This window comes from Poecile atricapillus, chromosome 28 (assembly GCF_030490865.1).
Source record: "Poecile atricapillus isolate bPoeAtr1 chromosome 28, bPoeAtr1.hap1, whole genome shotgun sequence".
NCBI classification, from domain to species: Eukaryota; Metazoa; Chordata; class Aves; order Passeriformes; family Paridae; genus Poecile; species Poecile atricapillus.
Genome location: NC_081276.1, coordinates 193541 through 205575, shown reverse-complemented (window position 1 = coordinate 205575; position 12035 = coordinate 193541). Strand labels below are relative to the sequence as shown.

The window sequence follows — 12035 nt, the reverse complement described above, 5'->3', positions numbered from 1 at the left end:
GGAGAAGCACCAAGGAGCCACTGAAACGTGCCTCAGCCTGAGCTGCCTGACTAGAGCACAGTCACAGGTGGAGATGACCTGCCTGGGCTTGTCTTCTGCTCATGAAGCTCAAGAGAAGAAGCTGCTGGAAAGGCCTGGCTGAAGCTCCAAGGCAGAGGTAAACAGCAGTGCTTGGGATAATCCTGTCGATGATGCTCCATCAGCAGCAGGATCCTGAAGATACATAGTCCCAAAAACCAGCAGTCCCATCCACAGAGCAGCACTGTGAAGTTGCAAACTTTTCCATCTTGCAATACACTCAAGACCTAACACACCTTCCAGTGCTGGTCCTTGGTCTTGTCCACACCTGTGTTCACAGACAACAAGGGAAACATCAATTTCACAGTAGTTCTTCCTGTCAGCATATTTTCTGGTATCCAGGCAACTCCCCACACTACCACAGTTAATTTAGTCTTTAAAGATATCCCCTGCCTTCCAGAGCTGACCCGAGCTGCCAGCTACTGGCAGGAGGTATTAGAGTAGATCCTGGAACTAATCCAGCTCAGGTCAGTTTGCCTTTTGCAGAAAGGCAAAACTCTGAAGAGCCTGGTTTTGAAGGACCTAGAAAAGCAAGGGAGACAAGACATCTCAAATAAAAGACATTTTTCCCTAGGTGTGTCCAGAAGAGGATTTGAAGCATCCCTCTGCCCATTTGGTGGTCCAGCCTTCTTGGCCAGACTCAGGTAAACCCCCAGTGTCTAAATTACACTATAAAAGTTCTGACTGCAGCTGAGTGGTGTGATCCCACCACACAGCAAGCATTAAGGATACCTGCAACTAGGAGTGAGAGGCAGCATGGGGAGGACAAGTAGAACAGGCAGTTTAAAACAACTGAGTAAAAGAGGTTATCCCTCTCTCTTCCCAGCACTGGGACTGGAAATGTTAGGGAACGGCTGGAGCTGTGCCAGGGGGGCTTAGATTGGATGTTGGGGAAGGTTCTTCCCCCAGAGGCTGCTGGCACTGCCCGGGAATGGGCACAGCCCCGAGGCTGCCAGAGCTCCAGGAGCATCTGGACAAGCGCTGCCAGGCACAGGGTGGGATTGTTGGGGTGTCTGTGCAGGGCCAGGGGCTGCACTGATGATCCCTGTGGGTCCATTCCAGCTCAGGGTATTCCATGATTCTCTCATCACTAATATGACATATCAGCAAAGTCCTAAACAAATCTATTGCAGGAAACAACAACACAATGAACAGGCAAACAAAGAAGAAAAACAGTCAGTTCTTGTTCCTCAGAGCACAGCCCCTGTTCTCAAGTGTCTTGCATTGGATCGTGGCACACAGGAAAAAAGCAGAATAGATCAGTCTCAAATAGATCCAGTTAGTTTTACCTCTTTTTATGCTGGTCCTGTGGCTCTTTCTAGGTGGTTTGTGGGGTTTTTCCTACTTTTTCCCATGTGATAAGATGCATCAAACCAGCTCTTCCTGCTCTGAAGAAAGGCAGCAACTGCGCTTAGAATAAAAGATTGTCAGGCAGATTTGAAGTGTCAATCAAAGCCTATCTCTGAAGAAAACATTAGTCCAGGCAGCTCCCCACACCACCACAGTTAATTTAGTCTTTCCAGATATCCCCCTGAGCTGCAAAAAGCCTCCAGAGCTGACCAGAACTGCCAGCTACAGGCAGGAGGTGTTAGAGTAGATACTGGACCTAATTCAGCTCAGGTCAGTTTGCCTTTTGCAGAGCTAAAGACTGTGATTATCAAGCCCAAGGAAGCAAATCCTGTCTCCCAGGCTTTGTGAAGCAAACTGTACCTTTTACTAGATAAGGGGCATAGATTTAGGACTCTGTTGTGCGGTGTGTCCCACCTCCAGTGGCACACATCCACTTCAATATTATTATTATAATTTTAATTATTATTTATGACTACACCCAGGGCTGTGTGAGGCACTTTCCAAGCACTCAGGAAAGTACTGGCTCTGCTCCAAGAAATTAATTATTTCAGGATAGACAGACACGCAGAGGCGCCGCATGGCCAAGTGGCAGAACTGCTGACCCAACAGCACCAGCTCTCCTCAAGCACCTGCCTCGTTGGTTGACCTTGGAAAACTCACATCCCCTCTTCCCACACTTGGTCCCATCCCACTCTGTCCATCCCAGTTGCTTGGACTGAGAGATGTTCAGCTGTGACTGTATTCATGTTTTTGTCTTAGAATCTCTTTCTGTGCAAAGTCTAAGTATGTTACAGGGGAATATTTTTGTTCTTTGGGAAAATGAAAAATTCTATTTTCATTTTGTCAAATAATTGCATTGGGAAAAAAGAATCAAGTGTTTTCTCATGGCCAAAAAAACCAGACAATGCAAATTTGGGGCATTTGATGAGAGTTGCCAGTCACTGGAATTTTCTCGGGAAAATACTGTAGAGATTAGTGAAACATCCATTTCTTTTCCTGAAAATAAGTTTGAATCTAAAACTCAAGTTGTTCTGTGTGTAAGGAACTGGTGAAACCTGTTCTTCCTCTGATTTGTATTACAACTGCTTTTTATTTCTTCTTTTCTTGGTGCTCCCAGCTTACTGCAATATCCTCAGGGCACCTGATACCCTCCAGAACTTCCCAGCAAAATCCTTGGCTGTTCCAGCAGCTTCTTGCATTGCAGGGAAGGGGCAGCAAGTCCAGGGGATGGTTTGAAACCAGGCAGGAACTGATTGACCAGTCATATCTAAATGCCATCTAGTCACCTGGCTGCTGCATCCCAAAACAGGCAGGGAGCAAGGGGTGTAATTACCTTTCCTTCAACAGAATATTAACTTAAATGTCTCTCTTCTATCCAGCTGCTGTTTGTTCATGAAAATTGCAGGAAATTTGGGTCTATAAGACCTCTCTCTTCCCATCAAATTGGGTTGAATTTTTGGTTCAAAAGTTATTGGAGCAGGGTAAAGCAGGGGATCAGCTGCACTTATAAGAACACAAGGAGACTCATTGCCATATAAACCCTGGCTCCAGAATGAGGCAGTTTTGGTGAACTTGTGGGTCCCTGAGATCAGGTGAGGTGCTTGCTGTAACAGAGACCAACCAGTTCCTGTCCTTTGGACATACAGAGGCTGCCAAGCTCCAGGACTGTCTCTAGTGCACTTATCAATCATTTGCTGTACGGAGTCTGTAATCTGGAAATGGAGCTCCACTGTATAGAAAGTATTCTTGAGCCCAGACAGTCCTAACCTGAGTCATTTACAGCTGGATGGACAGGGTGAAAGGGAAAAATAATTATCTCACACTTACATGTAGGAAAACAAAAGCCAAGACCAGCAACTTCCTGCAGAATCCTGAGAACAAGTCAGAAGGAGGCTCAGATGTCCCATGTCCCCATCTAGGGCCCTAAGCAAAGTCTACCTCATCTCCTTCTTGCTCCATTACCCAGGCAGAAATCCCCTTTCCTGTGCATTTCACTGATTCATTACGCTCAGGAGCTGAGTCAGTCTTACTACCCTCCTCCATTGGCAGCTGGGACCACATGGAGTGCTGATGAGGAAACACTATTTGTTGTTTTGTTTGGGTTAATTATTCAAGGGCACCATGCTGAAAACACTTGGAGCTGCTTTCTGAACAGTCCTTGAGCTGGCATGCAGGGAGGGACTTACCAACACTGGTGGCCAGACTGCCTTTCCTTGGGCAAGCTCTCTTCCATCTGCTTTCCTTCAGCCCTTCTCACACTCCCCGTCTCTCATGGCTTTGGCTGTGCTCTTTGGCATTATCTGAATAAGAAAGAGGCGAATACTTGGAGCACTATAGAGAAGCAAACAAAAATGGCATTTGACCAAGCAGGCACTGACCCTGACGTGTGGAGACTGTAAACCTCATCCTCTGACTGGTTTTGTTCTTCAGTCACACTATATAACCCAGAATAAGCCACTTGCAGGGTTTCAAACCTGTTCATCCATCCACAGATGCCTTCACCCTCCTTCAGATAATCCACAACTGTCTTTTTCTCATAAGCAAGGCTCTTCCTCTTTCGTGCCTGCTCCTGGAAATCCATTTTACACCTTAGAATGAGGGCAATCTATAGCTTTAGGAGCACTTTGAGAATGTTTGCAGTAAGTCAGAGCTTGAATTGCTCTCAACACATTCACCCTCAGGCATTAGCACTAAATGGCGGCTTTCTGGGGTTGTGGGTCCATCATCATTTTCTGACAAGGGTCCAGACCCTCCATAGAAGGCCTAAACTTAGCAAAAGTAGAATTATTTTCTAAGTTGCTCTTCTGAAAACCCTTAGAAATCACCCAGTGCTATCCCCTGGGGTCTCCAGAACAGAGCCTAAAGCTCTTCCAAGTTTGTAGGGGTAGCAGTTTGTAGCCTCTTTGGTGCTGGGATTTGCTTGGAGAACTCATTATCCCACCTTGGACTGCAACTAAGGCTCTCATGGCCCACAGCAACTCTACCAGGCAGTCACCCTACCCAGGTGAGCCAGTAAAAGCAGGACTGAGTCTTTTGACTCCTGCAAATTGCTGTTTGCAATTACGTTTTCAATTGAGAAGAATCAGCCTGTGCTGCAAATGTTTTATCAGGTCTTAGAGAAATTTGAAGTCTATGGGGTGGAAGTTTTTGCTGTGTTCTAGCAAAGGATCAGTCTAGTAAGGCTGATATCAGTCATTGGTTGATTTGGTTTCCTGTAAAACCCAGAACAGGATTCATATTTCAGCACTTTCTTCTTCACTTGAAATTTCAGGGAATTTTGATAGCCAAGGGTTTGCTGTGGGCCCACTCTGTAGCGCATCTGTTCCATAAAACACCATGACACAGGAGTGGGGATTTATCCCAACTGGGCAAAATCTTCACCTGATATAAATCAGGACAACTACAGTCCAGGAAGCTGGGCTGTATCATACCAGAAAGAAATCTACTTTAGGATATACTTCTCATTCATTAATTCTTTGCCTAGAGCCAGGACAGACCCCCAGGGGACATATTAACTCAGTTTCTTCTACTGCAATCCCATGCAACTGCACAGGGAGGAATTCAAATCCTGTAGACCACATTCTCTATCGATGCAACCCTGTGTTTTTGTTAAATGAGCTTCTTGGGCTGAACAATAAGTAAATGAGCTAAATACAGGTGTGACTGTCTGGCCTGTGTGCTGTGTGGTGTCAGCAGAGGTAACTGCACCAGTGCTTTCAGAACTTAAAAATCACTTAACTCAGTACACCAGCAGAGAGCCTGGCCTGTGAGTAATACACATAAATACTGCCTTCAACCACTGAGATGTAGCAGCCCCCCCACCTGGCTGTTGCCTCAGTAACACATCTCCAGGAGGATATTTTTAAGCCAGTATCATTTATCTGGTAGGTGGAAGGGACCTGTTAAGGCCATACCAGGTCAGCATATGTCTAAGCATGTACTGAAGAGCTTAATTAGTTCTCCCTGAGAAGAGAGACTCCCAGTGCTATTTAAAGGATCATTATCCTACTGTTAGATGCCTCAGAGCCCACTGCTAGGCCTCAGCTTAACAGGGCAGGACTGTGGAAGTTCTTCACCCCCATCCAGGGGTGAAGTGTCCCCTCCATGCTGAGGAGTAATGGCTGAGCAACTGCAGGAGTGGGAGGGTCAGTGCAAAGAGCAGGCATCACAAAACTACACGGAAACTCAGAGTAAAGAACTTACTTCAGGTCTGAGCTTTCAGGATGTGTAGATCCCGTTTTTTTGTTGTTGTTTCTAGAGGTCCAACATCACCTGCTGTGCTAGGTGACTGTGTGCCAGGCAATTCCGGTGACAGTGAGCAGGGGTGATAGGATAGTGATGTGAGCGTGGAGTGAGCCACTGCCAAGTGCCTGTCATTGGTCTTTATGTCATCATGGAGTCAAATGTAGGCAGGAGTTTAGCATCAGCTAAACTGGACCTTGTGCAAGTGGCTCAGTCATAGTTTTCATTCATAGTTTCAAAAAATCAGACACTGTAAATTGAATGTCAAGAAGGGAATGCAATGGGTGGGTTTGTTGTTCTGGCAGGAGGTAAAATATCCACCCTTGAGTGGATGGACCTTTGGAAAACTAGACTGAGCAGCCTCTGAAGAATAAAACAGGTTCCCAAGCATGTCAAAGCTTATATAAGGACTGGCAGTCACAAGGGACACTGAGGCTGGATTGCAGGAGAGGGAGGAACCTGGACACGCTTATTTTGACCCAAGAGTGGCTACAGTATACAGCATGGGACCTTGGTCTGCTCTTGGAGCTGTCAGGAGTTGTTCCTAGATGAGTTGTTATGGTAACTGAGCTAATGCCCTGAGATAGATGCTTCCAGGTGGCTCCAGGCCAAAAAATCAACACCAATAGATTCCAGGTAACAGACTTCTGCTGAACTCAGTGCTGTCGTCTACTTTATTTAACCTATTCACCAATGACTTCCTGAACTCCATTCTCCAGGCAAGCCATATGTGATGAGAAAAGCTGCATGGCCTCAATGAACCACAGCTTCCAAAAGACTGAAGGGGCCCATGTCCTGTGGCTGAGTCTGTGCCAGTAAATCAAATGTGGACCATTCTCCTGCATTTAGAGGACAGCCTGCATAGAATAGACAAGGTTTTCTATTAAATTGTTACTTCCCAAACCTGCATGGGCACATTCAGGCATCCCATAAGGAGCAGTCCCTGGCCCATGCTGGCTCCTGAAATGCACCTGGACTGAGCCAAAAAAATTGCAGTGTAATACTCCAGCATTGTAACAGAGGGAAGTCCAGGAACTGCTTAATTTATCAGCACAGACTTTGCCTGGGTGGCTGCTAGAGGAGACTGCACAGGAGAGGAGCCTGGAACCAAGACCAAAGGCTCTGTCAATGTGCTTGCACTTAGACCACACACAGATCCAGCTGGAGCTGTACATCCCTAGGAACAGGCAGTGACAGGCACACTGGGCATGTCTAGGGATTGCTCTGGATCTACCACTGACATCCTCTATTTGAAATAGTTCATGGGTTAAGTACGGGATTCATCAGTTCAAGGCAATATTCCTCCATCTCCCACTGAACATCGAAACACAGCCAACAAATGATCAGCAAGGAGCAGCTAATTCCATATGCCCACTATCCAGCACTGCTGCTCACTGCCCCACGGGTGGTCTCGTTGACTGGTGCTCCACTGCACACAGCCAGCAAAGAGCTTCCGGGCAGCTCACTGCGGCAGACAAAATTCAGGAAGAGTCGTGCCAGTTTCAGGAACTCCCACGTCACCACCAGACCAGCTGAGCACCTCCCTGGCTCTGGGGCCCTGCACTGCCTCCAGAGCGAGCCAAACGGGTTCTGCCATGGCGTGGTCCACAGTGCCAGGACTGATCACGCCTTGGGCGTATGGGACAACCTATTGCATGCCCGTGGATGCTTTTGCATCCACGCTGGGTGGCTGTTCTGCTCATGCCAAGACCCTTTGCTGATCTCCTGTTAGACACTGATGGCTTGAACACCACATGCTGGCTCATGGCCACTGAGCTGGGGCATTTCTCTGCTTGCTCATTCCCTTTTCAACCCTTGTTTTGCTTGTTTTACCCAGTGGCAAACCATGTTATTGTAACATGTCATTCTCTAGGGCAGAAACTGTTTTTCAGCAAGTTCTTTGCTCAGCCTCTACTGCAAGAGGACTGCAATTTCAGTCAGCACAGCAGTAATGTGATTAACAGGCTCTGCACAAGGGGGAATTGCATCCTAGGTGGATGTGATATTCACAGTTCTGGCCAGCCCATGTGTTTTGCCAGGGTGAGAGGTCATGTTGACTGATCTCCAAAATGTCTTGTACAAACTTTTAAACATTAAGGTCTAAATAAATTTTTAGCATTAGCTGGTATGCTGATCCCTTTCCTGACAAGCTGCCGCCTTAAGTGAATTTTTATGACTATGTTACAAACCCCAGAAAATATGAACAAGAAGTGGAAATGCTGACTTGGCCTTTGCTAAATGCCAATTATCTACAAAGGCATTAAGTGGGGAGGGGAAGATGAAAAATAGGGTCATTTTCATGTTTTCTCTGGTTCAAAGCAAACTGTCCTGTGAGCCCATTGCAGGAACACACAGCATGCAGAGTGACCATTAATATTTATAGGCACGACACTAAGCTGCAGACCTTGGCAACCACAGCAACTCCACTTTTGGAATTAATAGCGCTCTGTTTGCCTGGTACCTCAGTACATACGAGTAAGTAGGAGACATTAAGATTTTCAGGGGGAACTGAAGAAGTAGAAGCTTGCCTTTGATGGGGAGGGTTCATACTTCACTGAGCTAGTGAAACATTAAAACCAACTCTTAACTCCTTAAGACTGCTGGCCAAATGCAGCACTATGTTTTCACTATCCTCTCTGCTCCTGTGGCTCCTCAACAGTCCCAACACTGCATGGGCTACTCTTGTTATAGCCCCTATGGTTATTCACTGTTGCCCAGCTGATACAGGCCAGTGTATTTCCAAAGACACGATCGGTGCAACATGGATTTATAATACCTAAAGAACTGTCTGAGTAATCTTAAGACTCAAATAGGTACTGTAATCTCAGCTACAATACAGCCTTCTCCCTCTGTATTTCCTAAATCCCAGTGGCAGCGAGAGACAGGCATCTAAAACCCTCTAAAACCTCTCTGTGCTGAAGACCTGGCAAGGTGCTGAGTCACAACCTGCCCTCAGCCCAAGACTGTCCCACGCAGGGGGGTGACTGCCTAGCCACACACAAGCACATCTCAGAAATATCTAAGGGAACTTTCCTACCATAGTTCAGTCAACCCATGAACCTTTAGAGAAATGTGTCCCCAGTATCTGGGCATTTACATGCTACAGAAAACCCCTTTGGGAGTGGGTGAGGTTGGCACAACCCAATAACCCTTTAAGTCAAAAAAATCAAGGAGACATGACTTTAGGTAGAGACTGGACACTCCCCACATTGCACCCAGACCTGGAAAAAGCAGTATGAAATTGGCCAAAGGTGCTTGTTTAGGAACCAGGAAGGTTTTCAGAATATCCAAGGGAAAAAAATATTAGAATTCCCACTCCCTTTTTAATGTACTCACAAAAACTGAGCTGGGACTTTGAGCAACAGGCTCTAGATTTTCAAAAATGGCTAGTGACTTCAGCTGGGCCCTCAGAACTGAGCACGCTGGGGCAGGATCTCCTAGTGAGTGTTCATTGCTGCAGTTACACCCCACTTCTGCAGCATGTGGAAAGGTGCACAGCACGCTATGGAAACCAAGTATCTACCAAACAAGCATCAACTCCATCAGCTCAGATCCTCCAAATCCTTTTTTACTCTCAAAAATTCACACTGTAAAAATTAGGAAAATAAATACTGGAAATAACAACAAATAAAAGTGTTTCTGCCATTAAAAAACAGGTGAAAAGGAGGAGCTGAACCAAGTTAATCAGAGAACTGAAATGAGATGTCAGAGAATGGGCTGTGGGTGACTTGGGGTTTGCAGTTAGCTGAGTGATGTGAAATCTCTTGTGTCTGCTGAGCTCTGAAAGGAAATGCTTTATTAAATCTTCTTTGTGTGAGATTTCAAGCTGCCTCTGGACTGGAAAATAGGACCATTCCAGTAGGTGGGATATAATCAGGAACTGAAGTTCTTAGTGTAGGTTTTTCTGCAGATGAAACTGATCAGCATAGACACATAACTCAGAGGGCTCAGGATTTAGAAAGATGAATTAGACACAACATGTCCACAACATACCTCTTCTACCCAGTATCCCTAAAATGCTTTACAGATTTAATCATGCTGGCAGCAACAACCAGGCATTAGGAAAGACAGTGCAGGTGGGCATAAATTCACCACACTGAATCAAAACTGTCCTGTGGGCCAGTGAGTCCAAGGTCCATTATCTCAGCTTTCATCCCCACTAGAACATAGTGCTTACTGTGATTGATCTCCCATGCAACGGCTCTCCTGGGAGTCTCTAGTCTCACTGTACTTTCTACTGTGATTCAGACACATTTTGGGCACCTGCAGCCTCTTGCCATCCCTTTCCAGCACTGCTCATGTTTTGCTGTAAGCTGGTGGCTCACAGCTCTTCTCCTGTCACAGCAGGACTGTGCCACCCCCAAATACCTGCAGAAAGTAGAGAGACACAGGCACAACAGGTAAGGACAAGTGAGAGACTCCCAGAACACTCTCCCATGTCACACAATCTCTCCTGCCCTTTTCCTTGTCCTGTCTCTCCCTCTGTGCTTGCCACATATCCATGAAAACAAGACCTGACCAGAGACAGGACAGGCAGCAGCAACCAGATTTCCTCCTCTGAACTGTTTATTTCACAGCACAGCATGTCTGGATATGAAGAGCCTGCAGTCTCAATCCTGCTGGAAACGGCAGGATTTGAATTCCTGGTCCGCATTCTGCAAACCCTGACAAGAAAGTGTTGCAAGGGCCTGAGACTCACCGAGCATTCCCCTTCCTTTGCACCGCCCCCACGGCAGACGTGCTCCTTGCCTACCTTTTATTGCTGACAAGGAGAAGGACAGAACCATTCTGAATATTGGCTTCTTTGAGAGTCTCGTGCTCCTCGAGCTGCCTGGAGTTGTAATAAAATGTCTTCTTCCACGAAGTGATGCCCTCCCGTACCAAGAGAGCCCGTAGGTCCATCACCGTGTCCCTGGGCCTGACCGTCAGGGGCATCATCAGGTCCTCATCCGCCAGGTGCACCTTAATGTGGTACCTCTTCCATCGAGAAAGGCTCCTGCGCAGTGTGTCCATCCTCTCCAGCTCAGCAGGGCCAGTGTGGCAGAGCGGAGCATCCAGCAGGGAGATCAGCAAAGCAGGGATGTGGCTCTGAAGAGGCTGTCTGCTGCAAACAGCTTAAAGCGTCCTGCCAAACCTGTTTCTCACAGTTGCCATGCTGCATGCTTCACATTCCAGGGAAGAGCTCACCTGGCTTCACGAGCCTGCTGGCTGGGAAACGTCTCCATGAATCATTTCCACACACCTCTAAATCCCATAATAATTACAGTGTCTTCATGAAGTGCTCTTCATTCCAGTGGCTCGCAGAGGACTTTTAATGCTGGATCTCCCCAGACATTAGAAACGTGGGTGCATGTGAGAAATTAATGGGTTTAGCAACCTCATGTCTCCTGCTGTAAAAAGCTTCTAGCTGGGGAGAAGATCAGTTAGCAAAGTAGGCATTTAGCAACCTCATAGCTATTTAACATGGCCATTTTAATGAAGAAAAGTACAGCTGCATAGTGACAAATTCCTCACAGAGGAGAGCCACAGCACCCTGACGAGATAGAGCCTGGCTGTGTGAGCACCTCTCATCACTGCAGTGCAGATTCCCCCCTGATCTGCACAATTACTGTTCACAAACAATCTGGGACCCTCCAGAAGGGGTAGGACTCATTCACTCCTCATCATATTCTCATATATCTGATATTGACTCACTCAAGCTCCTCATGGTTCACTGTCTTGATTTCCTCGTCCTTTCAGATCGCTGTCTAATTGCAGGGCTGATCATTTCCTGTGCAGCACAACACGTGAGTGGGATCAGCAGCACAGGGTTGGAGGCATAGCAGGCAAACAGGTGGCACAGAGGCCTTGAAGTGCCGAGAGGAACCAGCCATACTTGGGGAAATACAATGCCACCTCTGAAAGGAAGGAGTTGATGTCAGCCATAGGTTGTAATTGACTGATCCTGCAAGGCAGACTCTGGCAGTCACAAGATGATACTTCAGAACAAACACCATGAGATAAGGAAGCCTTTTTTGCTCTTTTTCTCAAAAAGATCAAGTCCTCCTCTTATCTTGTAGGTGACTTTTCTGCAGTCCATATTACAGGCATTAATTTCCTCATTCATTCTTCTCAACATAGACCAGGATTTTCTGACCAAAGTACTGCAAGACAGTCGAGTTCAGGGTCTGCTCTTCACTAAAAAGGAGCTGCTCTTGCCTAGCAGATAACAAAACAGTCTGATTTTCAGATAAGGCAGCAGTCAGCTCCCACTGAGAATAAGAGAAGTGTCCACTCTCCCATGGGGGAACAAGGAGGTGTCCACCTTTCTTCCACACCTCCCTTTTCCCTCCCCTGCACATTATGTCTCTGCCAAGAACAGCAGC

The 12035-nt window shown here is 46.7% G+C and overlaps 1 protein-coding gene across 1 annotated transcript; it reads right to left on the bottom strand.

Annotated features, from left to right (window-relative positions):
* Positions 1-215: 215 nt before the first annotated feature.
* Positions 216-10694, bottom strand: TINCR (TINCR ubiquitin domain containing). The gene is made up of 4 exons (XM_058858816.1): positions 10424-10694; positions 3615-3728; positions 1368-1483; positions 216-346 (listed from the first exon to the last, which is right to left on the bottom strand). The coding sequence occupies exons 1-2, from the start codon at positions 10681-10683 to the stop codon at positions 3725-3727; spliced, it is 264 nt and encodes an 87-aa protein (XP_058714799.1). The 5' UTR covers positions 10684-10694; the 3' UTR covers positions 216-346; positions 1368-1483; positions 3615-3724.
* Between the last annotated feature and the right edge of the window lie 1341 nt (positions 10695-12035).

What these genes read in the sequence shown, in the direction of transcription:
- TINCR (XM_058858816.1), bottom strand. Translation starts at nt 10,683, where the DNA reads ATGGACACACTGCGCAGGAGCCTTTCTCGATGGAAGAGGTACCACATT.